Here is a 22,578-nt window from a genome sequence, read left to right as displayed (position 1 = left end):
TGTAATAATCACTATGAAAAAACTCTCCTAATGTGGTTCTTAGCGCTATTCACAGGCAGGACACACATATGCCTGCGCATGCACCATTAATGCTAATAGCAGGGATTAGATGTATACTTTGTGTAGCATGTAAATGTGTCTGTCATTACTGAGCAGGTGAAAACCTCCAATTGCGCCGTAATAACACGCTTTGGCTCAGCCAATCACAGGCTTTTGTTCAGATTGAGTCATCTACATCTGAGCGTGTCTGAAGAGACTGTGACAAGGAGACTCTTGGGTGTTTCGCTGCTATCTTTAGGAGCACTCCAATCTGACGGATTACTGCTGTGGACGTAGGAGGGAACATTTTACTTGAGACCTACCGCTGTGCATTAAATCTGGTTTCTGCTGTACAGTTAGCTAAAGGACAAATGTACTGTCGATCGAAAGCTCAGCAGGGAGGGTGCATAACAGCATGCAAGGAAGAATATGCTGCAGAAAAACTTTTTGGCCCAAATAATCAAGCCCTTCTTGCTAAACTGTGGCTGTAGACTGAACACATAGTTTTAGAATTGCAGCATTAGTCCAAGAGTGGAAGTTTTGAATGGAGCCCAATTTCCAAACTTTCCCACCCAACTTTCCCAGAAGATGCATTGGCTGGCACAGATGCCATCAGATCTGAGATAGTAAAGCGCTGGCTAAGGCAGTGCACGCTGAGTGAAAACAGACACACAGACACACGCATACACAATTTTAGGCAGCAGGCCTGATCCCAGTGATCCACAAACTGTCCCACCTTGACACCCCCTCCTTTTTCTCTTTCCCTTTCTCCTCCCTCTTTTCTCTCCCCTGCTGTGGGTCTCCTCAGGCGCATGAATGGAAGTCTTTATTCCCGGGAGAACTGGTGGGAAGAACGAGAGAACGAGAAACAGGGATGGGGTGGGGTGAGGAGGGGTGGGGGTGCTGTGAGAGTGGCTGCAAGATCAACACAGTGCCACAGCTCCTCTTTTCTCCTCCACCGCTTTTCCCTCCTTTTCTCAGTACGCCCCCCCCCCCCGCCTTAAGTGCAGTGGACACAAAGCCGTGTTAGTATTCATGGTGTTTGTTTGCTGAGGAGCTCTGTGTGTGTGTGTGTGTGTGTGTGTGTGTGTGTATGCGCGAGCTGTCAGAAACACAGATCACAGAGAAGCAGAGCTCTGAATGGAGCTGGAGAGAAGCGGGTGGGGGGGGGGGGGGGGGGGGGTGCAGAGGAGAGGAGGTGGTGGTAGTTCCCACAGGGGGAGAATGGTCAGCTCCAGAAAAGAGAAAAGAGGAAGAAAGGGAGGGATGAGATGAAGGGGGGCGGGGGGCAGTGCACGAGGCCACGGGGGCAGGGGGAGACAGCGTGGTGTCAAAGCCAAGGAGAGTGCATGTGTGACAAGGGGAGAGAGGGAAAAGAGAGAGGATCATATCAATCATAGGTTTCGGAGGGAACTAGCTGTAAACGGGTCTAGGCACCTCTCTTCTTGTTTTTCTGTTGGTCCTCTTCTTCCCTCCCTCCCTCCCTCTCTGCCGCTCTCATTCTTTCAGTAACCCCTACACCCCTCCCCAACCCCCCACCCCCCACCCCACCCCCCACCCTTCTCTCCCCCTCTGTCTCTCTGTGCCTCTCTTTCTCTCTCTCTCTCTCTCTCTCTCTCTCTCTCTTTCTCTTTGTGTGTCTGTCTGGACAGCTGCCCAGTTCCATACACAGGGAAAAATGAAACACTCTAACCACCGGGCGTGCAGCCAAATAAAAGGCTGCGAAAAACTATTTGAAGGGCAGCATGTTTGTGTGTGTCTGTGTGTGCGTGCATGGAGTTTGTGTATATGTTTGCTGGCGTCCATGTGTGTATATGTGTGCTGGGTTGTGAGATTTGGGTGTGCCTGTTTAGGGTGTTCTTTCCCAGTATAATGGTGCAGCCAGGGTGCTCTGTGCGTGTACATGTGGGTGTGAGGGAGAAGTTCCACTCTGAGGTTCAGCTTATTCAACAGTGGAAAACGAAAGGCTGCAGGAGAGGAAAGGGCAGGATGGGCTGTCACATACCTCCCCTAACATCAAACTGGAACACAGAGGAGTGCAAGATTTTACATCCAAATCCTCGATTTAAAACCCCCTGCTGAGTGTGAATGTTACATTCAGACACAGACACACACATTTGTCACTAAGTATATGCTGACTCATTTGGAAAGTGCCTTTCTGTTGGGTGATTGCAGCACTTAGTCACATATTATCCATGACCTGCTCCGCTGCGCTCTGACCTTATCTGATGGTTACATCACCAGTGGAAAGGAATGTGCAGCTCCATATCTGCCTGCATTCTGGTGTTGAGGAGCCTTTGTGTAACTGACTGAGGCCAATCCATGTTGTTACAGTGCTGGGCCAGAGGAAGACATCCTAGAAATGGTTGTTGACCTAGCTGTGGAGTACGACCCTTAACCCCTGAACAAAGCCCCCTAGAATCTCAAGGGAGGGAGAGTGCATTAGATGGGCTGAGGACTAAATGTGGTTTGGGTCTGTTTTGTGCTGGTCTGAGGGGACCTGAAGAAGAAGGGCAGTGCAGAAAAGGCTGAAGGCTCACACAGCTCTTGTGCTTGTGGGTTGCTCCAGGGTCAGAGTCCACACTAGTGCTGATCTCCTGACCGCTGCCCCCTGCTGCAGGCCAGCAGTAACACAGGGAAGTGGCAGCCTCTATTTGCAGTGTATGTAGAAGTAGTATAACAGAGAAATGAGTGCAGCAATATTTTTTTATGTGGCATTGGTGCAGCTGTGTGGAAACTTAGGAGTATACAGTTTTAGAGTACATGAGAACAGGACCACCAATACAGTGATAAAGGGGAGATGCAAAACATTCAATAGAGAAATGTGCACTGTGTATATCAAAATGTTAAGTAATTAATGAAAAACTGTTAAGCTGTATGAGTGAACAAGGATGAGCCTGTCGGGAAAAGGCAAGGAGAATAAGGAGTTCTTTTCACACCATGTTGACTACAACAACCATTGACTGGGTACCTCAGTCCATATGACCACTATTTATATTTGCTTGTGTGAATATCAGACAGCGAGTGTGTTTTCCCTGGAAATGCTTCATGGAATGTGAGAGGCATAGTGGAGGGGAGAGGGAGGAGAGGGTGGTAGAAGGGAGGAAACTAAGAACAAAAAGCTGAACTGGTGCCAATAACCCAACCTCAACCAGAAAGGGGGGGCGGGGGGGGGGGGGGGGGGGGGGTTCTTTTTCTTCTCTTTAGCTTTCCTATCAATAGTAGGAGAGGTGTCCATGCTTCCTCTCTTTATTATCTCTTTGTGGTTTCCTTGTGGTTACTTGGGAGGATACATTTAATGTGTGTGTGTGTGTGTGTGTGTGTGTGTCTGTCTGTCTGTCTGTCTGTCTGTCTGTCTCTTCCTCTGCGCCCTCCTTTAACCTGAAACAGCAGGTATTCTAGGACAGGTTAAATGAGAAAGCATGTGTGTATCAGGTGTCTGTCATCTTATCCCTCTGTGGACACACAGCATCTCTTCTCCAGTGTCACTGTGCACACACATTCGCACTTACATACACATACACACACATACATCTCAGAGCTGAAAGGATACCACAGCAGTGTGTTCAGGAGATAAATGAGAGTGCGCATGTATAAGCACATGCATTTTGTGGCATTGTTAATCATTTACACTGCTCAGTGTTTTCTTGCATTGCACGCGGTGTGTGTCTTCATACATATGCTGTAGGTTGTGTTACCTAGTGTTCATGTGTGCTTTTGCACTTGTGAGTGTGTGTAGCTTGTGTCTGGCTGATAAACGGCTTCTGCAGCCAGTGTGGAAGTACAAATTGAGTGTCACAGCCTGGCCACTGATGGGACAGCAGAAAGAGAAAGAGGAAGAAAAAGGTTGGCTAGCGATAGAGGGGGGATAGAGGAGATCGAAAGTGGATGAGGACATGAAGGCAAAAGAGGACACTGGCAGGGTAAATGATAGGAGACATTAAATACTTGTCCTTACAAATATGTGCCCTGCGATAACAACTACATGCATGACATATTTCATTACTGTAACTGTGTGCGTTACTTTGTAGGTAGGCTATGTGTATTTCCAAAGACCAAAAGCTAATTATCTGGCAAGACTAAAATTGGTTGCCTGACTGTGTTCATAGAGTAGCATTTTATGATACTATGTGTGAAGGCAGGATTTCATGAACCTTTTGAAATGTGTACATCTACTGTATGCATGTGTGTGTGTGTGCTTGCATGCCTGTGTGTACATGCTGAGAGGCAGGCCTGTGGTTAGGTTACATCTCCCTGCAGCGCAGCAGAACAGTGTCTTGTTGCGTCATACTGAGTCTGTTAATAACAGGCTAAACCACAAAGGCCATCCGCTGCTCTATTTCTCATCTTCCAGCAGTACAGTGATTATGCAGCAGTGATACATTCAGCAGGGTTATGTTGGCAAGTACAGTTGATCAGGCTTGTGCATTTTCAGTTTTACGTGGTCAAATGTAAAATGGGTCCTGAGTGAGGCTTGACTTCATATTTGTACATAGATTGTGCAATAATTTTCAGGATATATATTGTATACAGTATGACAGTGTTAAATGTGTGTGATTGAACTGGGCTACTGTGTTTAATACTGTGTGCAGACAGACACCCCCGACTCCATCCCCCCAGCTCTCCCAGCGTGCAACATCCTTGCCACAGGAATTTAATTGCTCTGTAAACAAGCCTTTTGTTTTGTTGCACTGTTTGCTCATGCACACAAGATGTATTAAAAGCTTCAGTCCTGCCGTGAAAAGAGAGGAATGTCATATCAGAGTGCAGCAAATCACTGATTTGATATGGGCTGACAAAAAAAAATGTATGCAGAACTGGATGCCATGCTGCATTATCTCTGTGAAGATAGGCTGATGTTATGAAGACAGGAAATAGAGTAGTCATAGTTTTATGATCACATTATCATTATCATATCATTTGTCTATCTCCGCAGCTATATAAAGCTGTTTTGTGATTGTCGTGTGTGTGTATTAACCAGTCTTTGTTTCTCTTTTCTGTCATCTCCAGACATACGAGCGCCAGTTCAGAATGCCTGAGCAGAGAGAGGGAGGCCTGCTGCAACTACTGGGAGATCACACTCCGCCCAAACACCAGCTTCGCAGCTCCCTCCTTCCTGCACACGCACTCTCACACACACAGCACACCCTCACGCAACAATTCCAACACACTCATGCACACCAAATCAATCCAGACTGGATCACGTCTACAGCACCTTCTGCATCCCCGGCCAATCCTGCAGATTCTGAGCCAGCCAGAGAACTGGCAGGAGCCAGTAGGAGCACTTTGCTCGATCCAACCCAACCTTTCTCACGGACAGCAACACGAAGCCCCTCACCTCAGAGATCCCTGACTCCAGACCTACAGTTGCCAGTGGTTACAGATGCCAGTATTCTCAACCTGACCTCTCTCAGCAGGTAAGGTTCATTTTCATGTGTAGTGGATCATACAATGAGGGAAACATGATCACTAGATCAGAAATACTGCTCACTGTACACAGGGAATGGGGGAAAGATGATTCAGTGTGTACACTGTGATAGTTTGTGTTGCAAAATGATATATTTTTGTGAGTATTCACTTAAAAAAAAAAAACAATCTCACTTGCTACAATAATGAAATGTTTGATAAAACAGACACTTATGTTTCAGATGAGATCAAAAAGTGTAATATATTGCAGGATATCTTAATGTATAACACTTTTTAAAATAATTGAATCCGGGATGTCATGATAATATTAGATCATGAAGGTATGGAGATGGTATGTTCATACTGGTAGTGAGTTTGGGTAAAATACAAAAGACTTTCTCCCTCCTTCCACTCCACTTGTCTTAATTTTTTTTCTCTGTATACATCTCTCCAGGGGTAGAGGTTTGCAAGAGGTCAGCGAACAGCTCTTTGGGAACATCAAGAGGAAGTACGGCAGGAAAGACTCCCAGAGGATGCTCTGTAACCCCCACAGTGCTGACACACCTTGGGGAAGACAGACGGAGAAAGGATCGGAGAGCCCAACTAATTCAGAAGAGAGGCAGAAGTACAGGCAAGAGGAGACGGCTGAGCGGTTCCATGAAGAAAGAGAGGAAAGGAGAAAAGAGGAAAGAGAGCGTGCAATTGCTGGGAGGAGGGGAGATGAAGAAGACAGAGGGATGCACATGCTGACAGAGGAAGGGAAAGGAAGAAAGAGGCGGAGGAGGCCTTCTTTTGACGAGGCATTTTCTGTAGAGGAGCAATCACAGCAACGGCAGGACTCTGACACTACAGAAAAGCACCAGCCTGGGCCCCCAGAACCCAAAGTAGCACATAAGATGGACACTCACAAAAATGATTCTCGACTCACAAGTCAGGCTGATGTCAGTGGAGAGAGGATAGAAAAAGCAGAGAGAGCAGATAAAGGCGATAAACGAGAAAAAGGAGAGAGGGCAGACAGGGCAGAAAGAGGAGAGACAGTTATAAGCGGGCCTGACCCAGAGTCAGTTCTGAGTGCAAACAGAATGAAAAAGAACCCTGTGGGTCGTCCTAAAATCAACACAGACGCCCTTAAACACAGAGAATCTGCTCACAGTCTCATCAGCAAACCCAGTCTTAACACAAACCCTAGACTCCCAAGTCCAAACCCCAGCCCCAGCCCCAGGGGTAGCATCAGTCCTAGCCCCAGCCCTAAACCCAGAGCTAACATTAGCCCTAGTCCCAGCCCTAGACCCAGGGTGGCGCTGAGTCCTAGCCCCAGCCACAGCACCAGCTCCACAGCCAGTCCCAGACCAAACAAGGCCAAGGACAGGTGGTCCTACCTGAAAGCGAAAGGCCATGCCAGCCTCACACCACCCCAGAGAGACAACCGGGGTAGCCCCTCGACTCTAAATGACCCACCTTCTGCCTTTCCCATCACCCCCTCCAGCCCTCTTTACACCAACACTGACAGCCTGACCGTCCACACACCCATTAAGAGGAAACGAGGCCGCCCCAAAAAACAGCCGCTCCTAACAGTGGAGACCATCCATGAGGGCACCTCTACTTCTCCTCCAAGCCCACTAGCACAGGAAACGTCTGCAGGGCTAAATCGTAGGAAGAAGACACACACACTAAACACATTAGTGCAAATGGCATCCACAACCACCAGCGCCACTTCTAACAGTCTGAAACTGAAGCGTGGCAGGGGCCATTCCAGGCCAGTGAATAAGATGAAGCTTGGGAAAATGCAAAGCATCCTGAATGAGATCCTTTCAGGTTCCAGCCAGAATGGCAGCTTGGCTCTGAAGTCATCTTCTGCCCCTGTTACCTCAGCTATGAATGCCATGGCATCCACCATTGAGGCTCGGCTGGGAAAACAGATAAATGTCAGCAAGAGAGGAACCATCTACATTGGTAAGAAGCGAGGGCGGAAACCTAGAGCAGAAACCCAAGTCTCCAACCCTCCCAAAACCACTAGGGACAAGCCTTCCCTGTCTGTCTCCACATCCAGTCTCTATGAGAGCCCTGTAGTGCCTTCCACCACCTCGTCTCCCAGCTCCAGTGCTCCATCCTTACGACCCAGCCACTCTGATGCCACTATGCCCAGTTTGCAGCCCATCTCAGCCCTGCCTTCCAAGCCACCAAGCAGGAGCTTCCTTTCTGGGGGATGGAAACTGTCTCCTCCACGCCTTCTGGCTAATTCACCCTCACACCTGTCAGAGGGAGCCTCAGTGAAAGAGGTGACCCTGTCCCCCATCAGCGAGTCCCACAGTGAGGAGACAATTCCCAGTGACAGCGGGATTGGGACAGATAACAACAGTACCTCAGATCAAACTGAGAAGGGTCCCGCCTCTCGACGCAGGTGGAGTACACTTCTACTACACTTCTTTACCTTTCTTCACCTTTTGTTCTTTCAGGCAGACATGTATTCATAAACGTGGTAGTTTTAATGTGATTTTATATTTTCTGTTTTGTTCATACAGGTATTCATTTGATCTGTGCGGGTTTGAGGCTGCGGAGGCGGCAGCTCTGGAAGCATCCAACAGGGGCAGCAGAACACGCTGTGAACGGCAAGTGACTGCTGTCAACAACTTCCTGTCACAGCAAGAAAAGAAGCAAAAACATCATCGGCGGAAGAGGAAGTGCCTACAGAGCCGGGATCATCTTCACTTTCTCTCTGAACTGGAGGAGGTTAGACACACTATAATAAATTCTGTGCATAATGTTTGACCAAGCTAATGTGCAAGTGTTAATGTCTCCTCTTTTTCAACCTCCCTGTAGGTTATGTTAAAGCTCCAGCAGCTACGAGTGTCTCACAGACGATATACCTGCTACCCCCAGCACCCATATCCCTCTATTTTCCGTCTCAACTTCCATCATTACTACCCAGTTACCTATGACTCCTACCCCTGTGACTCCAGCTCGTACCTCCGCAGGAGTGCCGATCTGAAGGCTAAGAGAAGACGTGGCCGTCCAGCCAAAGCCAGCGAGCCAATCGCATCGAAACTGCCTTTTGTTCAAGGATATGGTTATCCGCTGGCAGGGGGAAATTTCTATGCAGCACCGTATGCGATGCCTTACGCACCTCCTCTGAGTCTGGGCTACTTTCCCCCTGCTGCCCCATTTTACCTGCCCCACCACTCGCTAGGACCTGCACCTCCATCTCCCTTCATGAGGCCTGCTGTTCCCCCTCCCAAGGCTTTCCACTCCAGTGGACACTCCAAGCTCCAGCCAGGGGCCAAGCTTCGCAGCGCCAGTGGCCCACTCCAGGGGCCCTCTGTAAGAGGAGAGGGCCTTGGATCCCTGGGCAATGGCAGTGCAGGAGGTCTTGCAGGGGTTCGCCTTCATAAGAGGAAGCACAAGCACAAACATAAGCACAAGGATGAACCCCTCCTTTCACCACGAGACCGGCAGGAGTTGGGTGGGCTCTTCAGTGGCGCTAAGACCACTGCACGTCTCAGCATGCTGAGTGACAGGAGGGACTTGTCCAGTCAGGGCTCTTCAAAGCATCTGGAGAAGCAGAGGGGCAGTGGTAGAGGCTCAAGCCTCGGATCCAGCTTAGGGATGTTTGAGTCGGACCAGCTGTCCACACGCTCTCTTGCTGACAGCCAGTTCCACTCCCGTCAGACTGGACAGCCAATAAACAGCTTCATGAGCAGCTACAGTAGCCAATCGCAGCGATCGGAGTCAGCTTCTGACCTCTTTCTGGGGTCACGGGAGGACGAGTGTGGTGGGAGGAGCAGGAAGACGAGGCTCGCTGTGTTTGGAGATCAGGGCTTAATGTCATTCCAAACTGCCAGGCAGGAGCCAGGACAGATGAACAAGTGCTCCAGTCCCTCCCTCACTGGTAAGAACCTCTTACATTAGGATTACCTTCATTTTTAAACTTCACTGTGTATGTACAAGGGAGTGCACTGCTCCTTTGCCATGATCAGAAATGTCAGTAGGAATGGTTTTTCTTTTGACAGCGACGGCATGGTAAAATGCATTGCTTACTTTGATGATGTGTTGGAGGTTTGAGGTTAGCCCAAACTGCAATAACTGCCTGTCACTTGCTTGTCTTTATCTAACCCATTCACTTATGGCTAGACTTCCTGTAGATACCTCACTTTAAAAGCCATACATGATTCACCTGCGGAAAGCTAATGATATGAGGCATCAGCAGGAAGTGTTTAGCTGACATTAATGTCACTGAACCTCAATACTGATCCAATTGTGAGGCAAAAAAGAGCATATCGTACAGTGAGAATCCTCTGTTTGAGAAAACAGGAATCAGAATGTATTAGTGAAACAAAGCTAAAACTAATAGTGATTCCACTTTACTGAGATAAAAAATAATTAAGAGCTGAACACAGATCGTGTTTTAAAATGTGGCTTCTTTTTAATCATGACGTTAATTTTTATGATGATAAGGGTTGCTGCATGAATATCTAGTGCTCCCTTCTATGAGGGAACATTGGATGAGCATTCTGTGCAGTAAAGCACAAGATGCTACACTGCAATTGCTACATCCCACACCAAAGCAGTGGGGGTGAAAAAAGACATATAAATGGTGTTACAAGCCAGTTATGCGTAATCTGAACCTGCCAAGGCTGCAGAACTGTTAACACAGCAAAATCAGGAGCATGTTTGCAAAAATAATTGATGTCCAATATATTTTTGTGTTCCCTAGTGATAATGGGCTTGTTATGTGCTGGAGTAGAGTTTTAATCACATAATTAGTCAGAGTTAACAGGGCTTTCCCTATTTTAAATGTAGGTTGCACCATGCTCATCAAGATGATTCCTATTTATAAATATGCTATGTGCAGCACTATTAGGACTTAGAGCAGACAAAGAGGCAGGGTAGCCCCAAATACTCACTCCCAAACTAAATTGTATTTTGGTACATTCTGTATTCTGCTGTCTTTGAGCACATCTGGCTGGGGATAGAGAGAACGTAATGCATGGATGGAGACGACTATAATTCACCAATCTCTCCTTCCTCTCCTCCCTCCCTCCCTTCCTCCGCTCCTGCCAATGCCTTTGCCAGAGATATATTATTCACACAGTGTGATTTATTTTCTACAGACACGCCGTAAAAGGCCCTTGCCTGTGTTAAAAGAGCTGGCTGGCAGCCAGGGGTTTAATGACTGGGGCCTAGTTCAGTGGTGGGGAGGAGAACCCAGGGGCTCAGTTAGAATACACCCCCCACCCCAGGGGATCCAGGAGGGATGACTCATATACACACTCCCACCCACCCACATCACCAAACCCCCCCGCCTCCCCACCCCCCCCACCGCACCCCACACACACCCCCGCCTTCCACGTTATCCCTTCAGTGTTGTTATACCTCTTCTACCTTCCATGTCCTTCCCTTTTCCCCTTGTGCAGCTTTTGCAGTTTTTGCCCTTGCTTTCCTCCTTTCACTCTCTCCCACAATCCCCACATCCATACTCAGACTTCCCCTTGTTCCTCCGCCTCTTCCTCCTCCTTCCCCTTTTATCTCTCTCTCTTTCCTTCTTCCCTTTCTCTTTCTGCTTTTTCCCTTGTTTCCCCTCCCCCTCCTTCCCCCAGTACCCTCTCTTTTCCCCATTCCCTCTGCCCCTCCTCTAGCATGACTTACTGCTTCACTTCACAGCTTTAGCCCAATTAAAACATAGGCGTGTGTGCATACGCATGCATGCGGCTCAACTACCGGTATACATGTATGCGTTCACATGCTGGCATAGACCCACTCTGATACACACAGATATACACACACACAGATAGACAGATCCTCATCCACAAATTGACATAGATGCAAAATTCATAATATTATCTGAGCATGCAACTGATTTTGTAAGTCGTTCCTTAATAGACCTAGTTTCTATTCGATTTAAATATACTTATTCGACATAATGAGAATCATTTTCTTTGTGTCACATGATGCATTCAAACACATGCATCCACTTTTATGCAGAGAAACAGTCCAGCTAAATAATATACATCTCAGCCACTGTAGTGGCAGTGGATAAGTGAGCATCTATCTCTGTGTTGTAGTGACTTCCTATTCCACAGAGAAACAGGTCCTTAGTTCTATATGGCCTCTCACACTGCTGAAGGTCACCGGTTTTATGTTCCGTGTATGCAGCTCATAAATTTCTGCTACTTTGTAATGTGTGTGTGTGTGAGCTTAGCGTGTGCACACTGCTGTTCAGCTCATAAACTACTGCTACTTAGTGCTTTCTGCATTAGACTAATTTCACTGTCTGCTCTGAATACATGAGCAACAATAGAGTGAGATGTTCCTCTGAGTTTTAAATGGAGGGCGGTCAGGCCTCTCTTTATCTTCCCTTACTCCTAGTTCATTAGCAAACACCTCACCATTGGAGATCTACACTCTAATACTCTTAATTTTCCCTTAAACATTCTCATTTAGCTTCTTTAAATGTTGAAAAAACATTGTATGAAGCTTTAGTACACAAGCTTGACATATTCAAGTCCAAGGTGCCATGCTTTATTGAATAAATAGACATATTTTCAATATCTTGTGCATCAGTTTTTACACATTTTCCTGCAATCCAGCCCACCACATTTGGTGTAGTAAAATTCTGAGCTGTTTTGGTTTAACGGAGCCATAAATGTGTTAGAGCACTGCAGAAACCTGCTACTCTGTATCAGCAGGATTCTGGAGGAAAAGAAGAAAGGAGATGGTTAGGGAACCCAGGAAAAGGAGTAGAAGCTCATGAAAAAGAGACCAAGCACGTTGTATGCACACTGCTTGGGGACTGGTGGCTGATTGTGCTTTTCCTCCATTTTGGCTGTGGCTCAGTCTGAGCCCTGGGAACAGTGCCCAGACAGAGAGGAGGGGGTGGGTGTGAGGGGGGGCTAAGAAATGGGACAGAGATGGGAAACAAAAAGAATGACAGAGACGGACCAAGACCAGGAAGAGGTTTCTGAAATATAGAAGGAAATTAAATGTTGTAGTGTTACCAGTTTAATTGAAAATTAGAGAGTAGCATATTGTGGCCCATGAAGAGCAGAGAGGAAAAGAGAATGATAGTGATGGGGAAAGAGAAAGGATCGAACAGTGTGTAAAGGGCATACTGCCCAGTTCACCAGTGTGAAGGAAACAATATGGCTCCAGTTTCTTCTGCTCAGCCATTCTGAACTGCCGAATTCATTATTTGTGCACGTTGGGCATGTGAGCGTATGCACATGTGTGTTTTTGTATTTGTGTCTGTGTGATTATGTGCATGTGCATAAATGTGTTAATATGTGGGCTTGTATTTGTGTGTGTGTGTGTGTGTGTGTTTGGCTTTTTGGCAGCCTGTGCTCCAGATGCACAGGGTTGTTATTGTGTAGCGACATATTAAATGGTTAAAGGAGACATTTCTGTGGGTTTCCTGCTAGCAGAATGGGATCTCCTCCACTCCCCTCTCCTCTCTGCTCTCTAGTAGACAATTACAGGATAGGATCTGCTCTCCTGGCTCAGCTGGTCTTTGAAAGGCTTACATGAATATGTCAAAATTAGCAGGAAGCTCTTGAAGCCAAAAAAAAAAAGAAAGATTCTCTCCTTGAGCTAAATTGGCATAATGTCTTTCCTGGCCTTTCCAAGGCTGCTCATTCTGACTGACAAGCTAGCATGAAAACTGCTTTCTCTTTATAGACCTTGCTTTGCTATTTATTTACCTTGTGATGACTTTACTCATTCATGCTCACTCTCTCCTCTCCCAGGTGTTCCCAGTAAGCGGAGGTACAAACGTCGCGAGGTGGAACAGATCCAGAAGGACGTCAGGAGAATGCATTCTTTGAACTTTGAGCATGTGCAGAAGATCCTCCGTGCCAAGCGCCTGCAGCGACAAGCCAAAACAGGAAACAATGTCATCAAAAGACGGCCTGGAAGGCCCCGAAAACAACCCTTAGAGGAATCAGAGCCGACTAATAGGAGGGAAGAAGATAGGGCTGATGGTCGGGATTTGGACATGTTGGCCACTCGGAGAGTTGATGGGAGGACTCTGGGGATGCCTGTCCTGGAGAGGTGCGATGATCTGCCAGGTAGGCAGAGCCTGAGGCCAAACTTGACCCCTGAGCCTCTGGAGTTCTCCAATCACGATTCCATCTCAGCAACAATTGAAACAGTGGTGCATCAAGCGCGGTCAGTGGCTCCGCTCGCCAAAGGGGGGAAACGCAGAGGCAGGGGCCACAGCAGGGATGAATTATGGGCTCCTTCCAGTCAATAGACCTGCAGGAGAGAGCGACTCCATAACCGAACGGAGAGCAGTTAACGGAGTCAGTCCTGTTTCAAGCCTATCAGATGCAGTGCCCTTAATTTTTGGGACTCCTCGGTGCACTTTGACTTATTTCTTCTCTCTGATTTGTTGTGAGGACTACAGTGGGTCAGTGAAGAAGCGGGAGGAGGGAACACCTCCGGTGTCATCCCTCTGTTAGCTAAACCCAACCAGACATGAGCCTTTCAAGGATTCATTGGACCTTCATTTACAATGGCACTATATGGTACTATTTGATACTGAATCTGATGCTATAAAAGTGTGTGGTACTTATGATAGTGTAGGATATTATGTGATTCTTTATGTATCTGATACAGTGATGTGTATGGTACTTTATGATACTGTATCTGAATGTGGCTTTAGCCATATATTTACCAGCAAGGGGAGGGGGAATGGTTAATATAAAACTGTGCAGCTCTGCTTATTTTTGCCTTTCTGAGGAAGCTTGTCAAAGACATGTGGAATAATACAGCAGTAATTAAGCCACCTTACTCTATTACTTATCCCTGTTTTTGCTCCCACCCCCACTTGTACCTTCCTTGCTTTCTTGCTCTCCCTGAGAAGTAAGTCATACTTCCTGGCAGCTCCTCACCCTCGGTCCCTGTCCCTGCTTGACAACCACCCCATTTTTTTTAGCCCTCCCAGGTGCCTGCCGCTCAACTGCATCTCCCTTTGTCGTCTCATATACTCCCAATCATGTTTTACATCTCCCATTGCTTGTACTTCCTCAACATAGCCCTTGTCTCATTTATTTCTCCCTCCCTGTTCAGGCCTGTCCTGGGCAGTGACATAAAGGCAATATGGTGGATGAGACTGTCCCAGACTGTACATAGAAACAAAGTCCACTGTTGCCTGCCTTGTACAATGGGAAACCAGCTCATAGACATGTACTGGCATACAGTATATCAAATAGAATTGTTGTACCATAGACAATGAAAGTTGTGTATTGTTTTATAACCAAAAACAGACATGGGTGCGACTCAAGACAAGTTTGTTTTCAGACAGAAAGAACCACATGTATTCATTCATATGCTCATTATTGTGTTTATATCCAGGGGGCATTGCATACAGGAGGAATATCAGGTGTGTTTTTGGTAAACCTTAAAATTGGTTTAATGCACTATGAAAAACCATACACTTGCATCAATCAAATGCAGCACTTACATGCTTGTTCCAGCCTTATGTTTTGGCCTTCGATGGTGTGGATATCCATTCCAGAGAGCATGCATTATATTTTAATCAATTTGTATATGCAGGCTGCGCAGCCAAAAGCGTCAAACAGAAGCCCCAGTCTGAATCGTGATTGGACAGTTCAGCAGGAGAGGGCTCTCAGACAGTGTTTTGAAAAGCTAATCCCAGTCTTTCTACTTAACATGATTTTCAATCCATATCCTTGGAAATATTTTTGGAAAGTAAATCTAGTATTTAGGTTTAGAAACCAAAGTCTCAGTATTCAGTGTGAGGATGTATTATTTAAAAGAATTTAAATCAGAGTTTGACAAACTCTCCACCATGTTGGCACCAATGTAAAGCATTCCTATGTGCACTCTAGAATGTAGCCATCTTGGATTTTTTGTGTCAATATGTTAGGTCTTTGTTAAACTCTATCTACAGTATCTGTGGCTTTGGGTAGTGGTTGGTATTTTCTCAAATAAGTATTTCAGAATTTAAGCAATGGATCAGTGTTTCTTTGGCAACTCTGTTAAGGTTTCGTTTCAGGAGATTCTGTTTTCTTTGGGGTGGGGTGGGATTCTCAGTTGCAGCAGTTCAACTTGTGCCTTATGTTTCTTTCTCTCACCAATTTACATTTGACCTGAGAAATATCAAGTGGCAAAGAGTGCCCCAGAAATTTACCCAAAATATTCATGATTGTGCATGTGACGCATGTGTCTTAGTCATCAGAACCCTGACACTGCCTGTGTCCCTTCACAGCTTCCATAGTCAGCATCCTCTGTCACCGGGCACCGAGTCGCTCTCCCAGCTACCTTCTAGTTTTCTGATCGATATCATCATAGCAGAACTAGAAGGTCTGGACTGATGAAAATAGTATGATATTACTGTATTAAATACACATCATGTACTGGCCTACATACTGCCTCACAGCAGTGGTGGAAACAGAAAGGTCCAGCAGATCAGATGTGTTTCTATCCAGCAGTATTGATTGTACTCAGTGTCCCAGATATATAATTAAAGGTCTCTTGCTCTGCCCAGTGTATAACCAGTTACAACATATAACTGGTTTTATACTTGGCAGGGGAGAAACAGAGGAGGATGTCATGGAAACCACGTTCTCGTACATTGTTGTTTGCTATGCATCAGGCCGTGCCTGGCAATGACCTTAAAAGGAATTTCTGTTCTGGGTCCACCCTTCGACAAAGAGAAATAAGTGGTCTTATTTACTGAATAAAATGAATTCATGTAACAAGAATTGTGAATAATACCAGTAATAATTTGTAATAAGTTGTGCAGAAAGTGACTATCATTTCATGAAAACTATAGTTACTGCAACTCTATGCAGTACAGCCTTAACCAGATGTAAAACTACAGTATTGAAGTGTTTGTTGTAAATAGTGTTAGTATGTCCATCCTGCATGGATACCGGTTGGGCTCGGCTATGCTGGGACTGTCTCCTATAACCACAGTAGACCTTCTCTCTCTATTAAGACTGCTCAAGACCCAAGAAAACATACAGAAATGACTACCCAAATAAATTTTCCTATTCGACAAATTCAGCTGCACGTTGACAGTCATTGTTCCAGTCCATTAAATTACACAGACTGCTGAAGTAATTTGCCTTATCACATCTTTAAACAATTTTTTGAGGATACGAACCCCACTGTAGTGCACTCGACCAAAAATAGGAATCCCCACTGACTTGCAGCTCTTTTGCCTGCAGCCAGTTGGTGTAGTGCAGTAGCATGAAGAGTAAGCAAGAGGGTTGTGTGTGGGGGGAATTCTCAGCGGAAACAGCCAAAAATACACTCGTCCGTAACGTTAGTATGCTTAACCTTGCTTTGCTAGATGACTTTCAGTGGGTCTGCAGTCTGTTGTAGTGCAGATGAGGTCTAGATATGTGGTCCATGAGGTGTAGAGACTAAACGCTTGGCAGCTTACTCCTCCATACTGTGGTCAGTCAGTGGTCTCTGCTGTAAGAGTTAAAGACCCCAGGTGTTGTCTGTCCTGTCTGTCTCTCCTACCAGCCAATGCTCCGGTGCCTTCTAACACTGACAAGTATTGTTGTAATCCAGAGCTTTCACTCTACACAGAGACTGCAGAGGGGATGTGGCTGTGAATAGGGTTCAAGGTCACTGTTGTTGTATTGTATTTGGCAGCCAGTCTGGACCAGTGGCTACAGGAGGCCCCTAAACACTGATGTAAGGACCTTTTACCTTGTCTTTGGTGCCAACATCAAGGGCAGCACAGCAGTGTTTGACCTTAAATCAGTGGTTGGGGTGTATTTAATGTAGTCCACGTTTACCAGTTCCCTACAGCAACTAGGATGAGATATAATGGCACCTAAATTTTGATCACCCCCCATTCCCTATGTAGCATGCTGTGTCGAGTGTCCTACAAATGGAGTGAGGGGTCAAGTGAGACAGAGCCTCATAAATGTACATGTAGTCATCCTCACAGCATATGTTACAGTTCTAAGCTATAATGTTGTTCAAAGCTGAAAGTGCAGATGAAGCATTGAGAAAACCAATAAATGTACTTCTTTAGAGCACAAAGTGAGCTCTTCTAACAGTGTGGGCATATTTTAGTTTGTATACATAGTGTATTTGAACCTTTTTCTAGAGTGGGTTTCCTTTATTTGCATGCTCAACTTGATTGTATGCATAAATATTTTAGACAAGCCGAAAGTTGAATTTCAATTGAATTTGGAGCAAGACTTGTACATTGTTTGATATGTTTCTTTTTGTAATGAATTTTTTAATTCATGAAGCATTTTTGTACATTGTATGAATATTAAAAACTGCAAATATTTGACATATAGAGTAAATACTAGATGCGCATGCATATGCATATATCCTTCACAGTATGTATGTGTAAATGTACACATATATTTTGTATTTGCATTTGCTGGCATACAGATATATGTCTTAAGCACATATATACATGCAATATATATGTATATCCATGTCCGCTGGCATGCTTTTGGTCATGTTTATCTTCCATGATCTTGTAGGTTCATTTTTTTTTTTTTTTAATTTCTCTTTCCTCAGAAAGAAAAGCTCATTCTTTTGCTACCCTTCTGTTGGCTGGCAGCGTTGAGCACTTATTAAGAAGAACTACAGTTGAAGTTGTTCATGTTATCCATTGTGTGAAATAATAAATGACTTTATTGACAGCTGATGGTGGCACTCGTTGTCTTATTCCTAAGTAAAACTGTATGGGATTTAATGCTCAGATGGCCAAAAAAACTGCTTTATCACATGCCGAGATAAGGCTGATAAGTTATTTTGTGATAAAAGCCAGTTGGGACTTTGCATGCACGCGTGTGTGTGAGTGTGCGCAGCGTGTATGCGAACGTGTGTGGGAGCGAAATGACAAGAGGGAGAGCTGCACTGTTGGTACTGAATGTCAGATGGTTTCAGCGAATGAGTACTACTCCACAATGCGTCTGCTTTTTACGGGTAAAAGAGAGGGAATCCTTTCATCAGATTATACTACAGTCTCACTCAGTCACACTCATACACACACACATACCTACATACTCTTACTCTCTTACTTGTGCATTAGCCAAGCCTACATCTCTAAATCCTCCCTGCACTAGCCCATCAGTGTCAGTTCTAGGTGGGCTGGGCTGCAGGCTCCTCTGTTATTGGATGGAACTGAGTGGGAAGTGCCCCACTATTGGCTGCTGCCAACTAGTAAAATTCTTCTGTTACCATGGTTGCAGGGTGAGCTGCCCAAATGTGTCTCAGTGTATCTGCTGGTGCTGATGGAACCGTTGGCACCACCGGTGTTGTGCTGAAAAAAATCCCCCCTCTGATGGAAGTCAGGGCTGCAGTGGGGCTGCACCCAAATCACTCTCTACTGATGCCTGTAAATGAGCCCACATGGCCCCACTCCACCTCCTGCACAAGAGAGAGGATGAGATAGATCACCAGGGCTGTGATCACGATGAAACGGCGCAGCGAAACACATCCTGCATGAAGGATGTACTGTTGAGCCAGAGCTACGCTTACAGGGAAAAACAGAATCATCAATCTCATGTGCAGCGCATAGAATTTCTCAGCATTTTTAGTGTCATATACCTTATAGTTTTTCCCAGATGTCATATATAGTTTTACCCAAGCTCCAGGTACAAAGATTTTATAGAAATATACACAACACCATCACTAATGAGATGAAAGGTGGTGATAATGAAAGATTGACAGGTGGAATGTACAAGCAATGATTCTAGTGACATTATTTAACTCGAAAAGGGGGCCATGATTAGAGATAAATGGGGGAATTCTGTTCATATAAAATGTTACATGAAGCATGCACAACAAAGCATATATATAGAGATTTTTTTTTTCATTAAAAAGAAAACATTTCTATGACAATTTTTACAGAAATATAAAGGTACAGTATATTCCACCTGGTCAGTAGGTGGAGCCCCCATGCCGGACAAAAGAAATAAAAGGTTTGGAAATGAATTGACTTTAAACTGTCCGGTGTCAAGTACTGTTTACTCTTTTCTTGTTGCTGCACCAAAACATGCAAAATTTTATGTAACAATGTTATTAAATTTTACCTGCTGTGACTCCTGTGCATGGCAGAAATATTTCTCTATAATCATCAAAGTGCATAGTTATAAAACAAAATATCTGCAGAACTGGATCAGTGTTGTGATATGGTATCAGGAGATACACACTGTAATGGAAATGTGGCGGTGGAGAATTGTACTCAGAGTGTATGAGGAGGACAGGGCTTATAAATCGCTGTGCTTAGCTGGGGCCTGTAGGTTTACTGTCCTCAAACTTAAACAAACTACTTTTTAAGGAAAATGTTCCAGAAATTTGGGAGGATCCCCTGACCCCCGACTCTGATTCTCTGTGGACTAGACTCCTCAGGAATGTATGATTTAGTGTTGAGGGAACTTCACAGTGTGTGCATCTAAAATGTAGCTGGTTGTAGTGCATACCCGACACATGTTGAGGTACATATCAGCTGCAGAACTAAAGGGAATAACTTTGTTGAAAGATGACACAAACTTATCAATCATAGTAATTTTCCTATTCTGTGAATGTGTTTTTACGTTATACTTAGAATATGCACTGAGAATACACGTACATGTGCCTTTTTGTCTGATGCAAGGCTTTAAGTGACATTAAGTGAAGTTTTGCTTTGCTTCACAGCCCCTGAGAGGCACCAACAAGAGGCAGAAGTACTGGAGACACTACAAAAATTATGGCCGGTGGTTGGGCACAGACATTCAACCACAGTCCAACAAATGCCCAGCGATGGCCAAACAATGGCCAACTGCACTTTGAAGGAGCTTTGAAGTGTATCATAGATGGAGTGGGTGGGCATTTGGTGATTATACTCTCTAATTGTTGATTCCTCCGCCCAAGTTCTGCCCACTTCCTCAAACCTTCATAAATCAGTGTTTTGCCACGGCATATGTCCTGGTAGCACATTCTGGAAGACAAAAGGACAAGTTTGTGGGGAAAGAAAAAAAGCAGAGCCTGCTTTGTTGCTCGTCTCTGCCCAGTACTTTAATTCTTGTCATACTAACATTTGCAGCACAACCACTTGAAGTAGTTGTAAAATATCACAATTGTCTATGTTGATTTTTGGAAATTCATCTCTGTGCCAATGAATTCTCCCATGAATTATTTTAAAACTCAGGAGATGCACCTTTGTAACCAGGCTTGGTTACACTACGGTAAGCCCTTCATGTGCCCCACATGATGTAGAGTACATAAACACTATGAAAACCTCTATGCAGCACCATGTTTGCCATTTATGGCTAATTTGTCTTCTCTGTTATCTTTGCTTTTCAGAATAAGACCAGGAAGCTATTCAAATGGTGCTGAACATCATCCCAATGTCACCTTTTATCAAAAATTACAAATTTTGGTCTTTATAACTCTCACTGTGGCTGCTCGATACCTAAGTGCTGCAGTGTCCCCTCAGCAAAAGTGCAGAGTACAAAAATAAGACTCTCAAAAGTGACACTACTTATTCTGGGACATTTTGCAGTTTTCTCCAAGTCAGGGTACTGGTGATATTCTGAGTCGAGATGCAATGATGAATATCAGTGACTGTTTGTCACTTCGGAGCATCCAAAGCCACACAGATCACCAACAACATACAGAGCCATAAATTTACTACAGACAGTCCTTCAGTACAGGCCAACTAACCAGGAAGCCTGCCGTGTAACCAAGCATCCCCTCAATCTATCTCTGTTGGTGTTTTCAGAGGGTGACTGTTGCTCGTGTTTATGAAGATGGATAGAGCAGGCAACATCTAAAGGCACCCCCTCCCTCTCCCTCCTCTCTCTGTCTCCACTGCACAGTGATGGAGGTGATGGGAGACACCATCTGGTGGTGAAATGTGTCAGTGCAGCTTCAGCCCTTCAAAGCCCCGCGAGACAGAGGGCATCACCCATCACACTGTGGTCAAAGCAGTAAATATGACAGGTACACAAATACAGTTTAAGAAGAGGGAAGATGGAGTATGTGTGTGTGTGTTTTTTTGTTTGTTTTAAGATTTCAATAATAAAAATCTGAACTATGACCTCAAACTGTCAGACCTGCACACCCCAGTGCTTTATTCATTGATCCACCTGAGAGATCAGTGCAGGAATTACTGTGGCTGAAAGTTGGTTATGTCTGCGTGTGGTGCAAAGAGAAAAAACACCAGAGAAATGACAGAATGTGTTCTGCATGGAGCCGGCCACTGTTGCCACGGTGACAGTGTGACTCATGGCAGTTTGATTTGGATTTATAGCAGTGCCCTGTTTTGTGTGTGAGTGTGTAATTTGTCTGTGTATAAGCATGCACGAACATTTACCTGACTACACATATGTAAATACTGTCATATGCAGGTGCATATTTGTGTTCTGGTAGGATGAGAAAAGAAAAAACACACACAGAGAAAGGCAGAATTTCTTCTGCACAGAGAGTAATTGTCCACCTCTCTCCTTGGTCACAGTTAGAGCCTTTGTTAGCAGATTGGCTCTGCCTGAGTCTTATTAATGATGCCAACACTTAGGTAATGTGCCTTTTTGATGAGAGTAGGCCACTTAATCTCTCTATTCAGACACACACGCACACACTCTCTCTCCTCTCTCTCTCTCTCTCTCTCTCTCTCTCTCAAACACACACACACACACGCACACACACACACACCTCCCCCTCAATCCTCCTAATAAGCTGTCTCTCTGTCTCCTGTAATTTGGCAGACGAGTCTATTATATGATACAGTCATATTTTATTAATGGACCCCTGTAGCGAACACACACACCCCTTGGTGGATGAGATTATGTGACGCACAGGGAGCGTGTCTCTGTGTTAAAAATGATTTCAGCTCCTCGTTTAGTTTTCATCTGCACCGTTTGTCTGCTGTGTTGTTAATATTGGGCTGGAAGGCAGAACCACATGCATTTCTGCTGAAGTTGGCACTGTTCCTCCACACTTCATTACATTTCCATCAGCTCAGTGATAGCATGGAACAGTGCAGCTTCAAAAGGCCGAAAACAGCAAAATAAAAGACAACGTTCAATTATTGAGTTCAACATTTTGTGGAAATATTCTTGTCTCTGTCTCTCTCCTCCTCAGTGTTGTGCAGATAATTCATCCCATATGTTGCAGCAGTGCCAGGCTTTTCATGCTTTTCAAGCTCTGTGG

At 45.1% G+C, this 22,578-nt stretch overlaps 1 protein-coding gene across 2 annotated transcripts in view; it reads left to right on the top strand.

The window, feature by feature from the left end:
• Window positions 1-18,086, top strand: part of setbp1 (SET binding protein 1) — a 34,419-nt gene extending 16,333 nt beyond the window's left edge. For both annotated transcript variants that reach the window (XM_041041766.1, XM_041041765.1), the window contains exons 3-7: window positions 5,050-5,456; window positions 5,900-7,846; window positions 7,968-8,175; window positions 8,266-9,331; window positions 13,182-18,086. In XM_041041766.1, coding sequence (XP_040897700.1) covers window positions 5,050-5,456; window positions 5,900-7,846; window positions 7,968-8,175; window positions 8,266-9,331; window positions 13,182-13,687 — 4,134 coding nt within the window. In that variant the 3' untranslated portion in view covers window positions 13,688-18,086. The remainder of the gene's footprint in view (window positions 1-5,049; window positions 5,457-5,899; window positions 7,847-7,967; window positions 8,176-8,265; window positions 9,332-13,181) is intronic.
• Window positions 18,087-22,578: the final 4,492 nt, after the last annotated feature.

The sequence above is a fragment of the Toxotes jaculatrix genome, chromosome 7 (genome assembly GCF_017976425.1).
Source record: "Toxotes jaculatrix isolate fToxJac2 chromosome 7, fToxJac2.pri, whole genome shotgun sequence".
Taxonomy (NCBI): Eukaryota; Metazoa; Chordata; class Actinopteri; family Toxotidae; genus Toxotes; species Toxotes jaculatrix.
The sequence above is the reverse complement of the archived record's forward strand: the minus strand, read 5'-3'. Positions and strand labels throughout refer to the sequence as shown.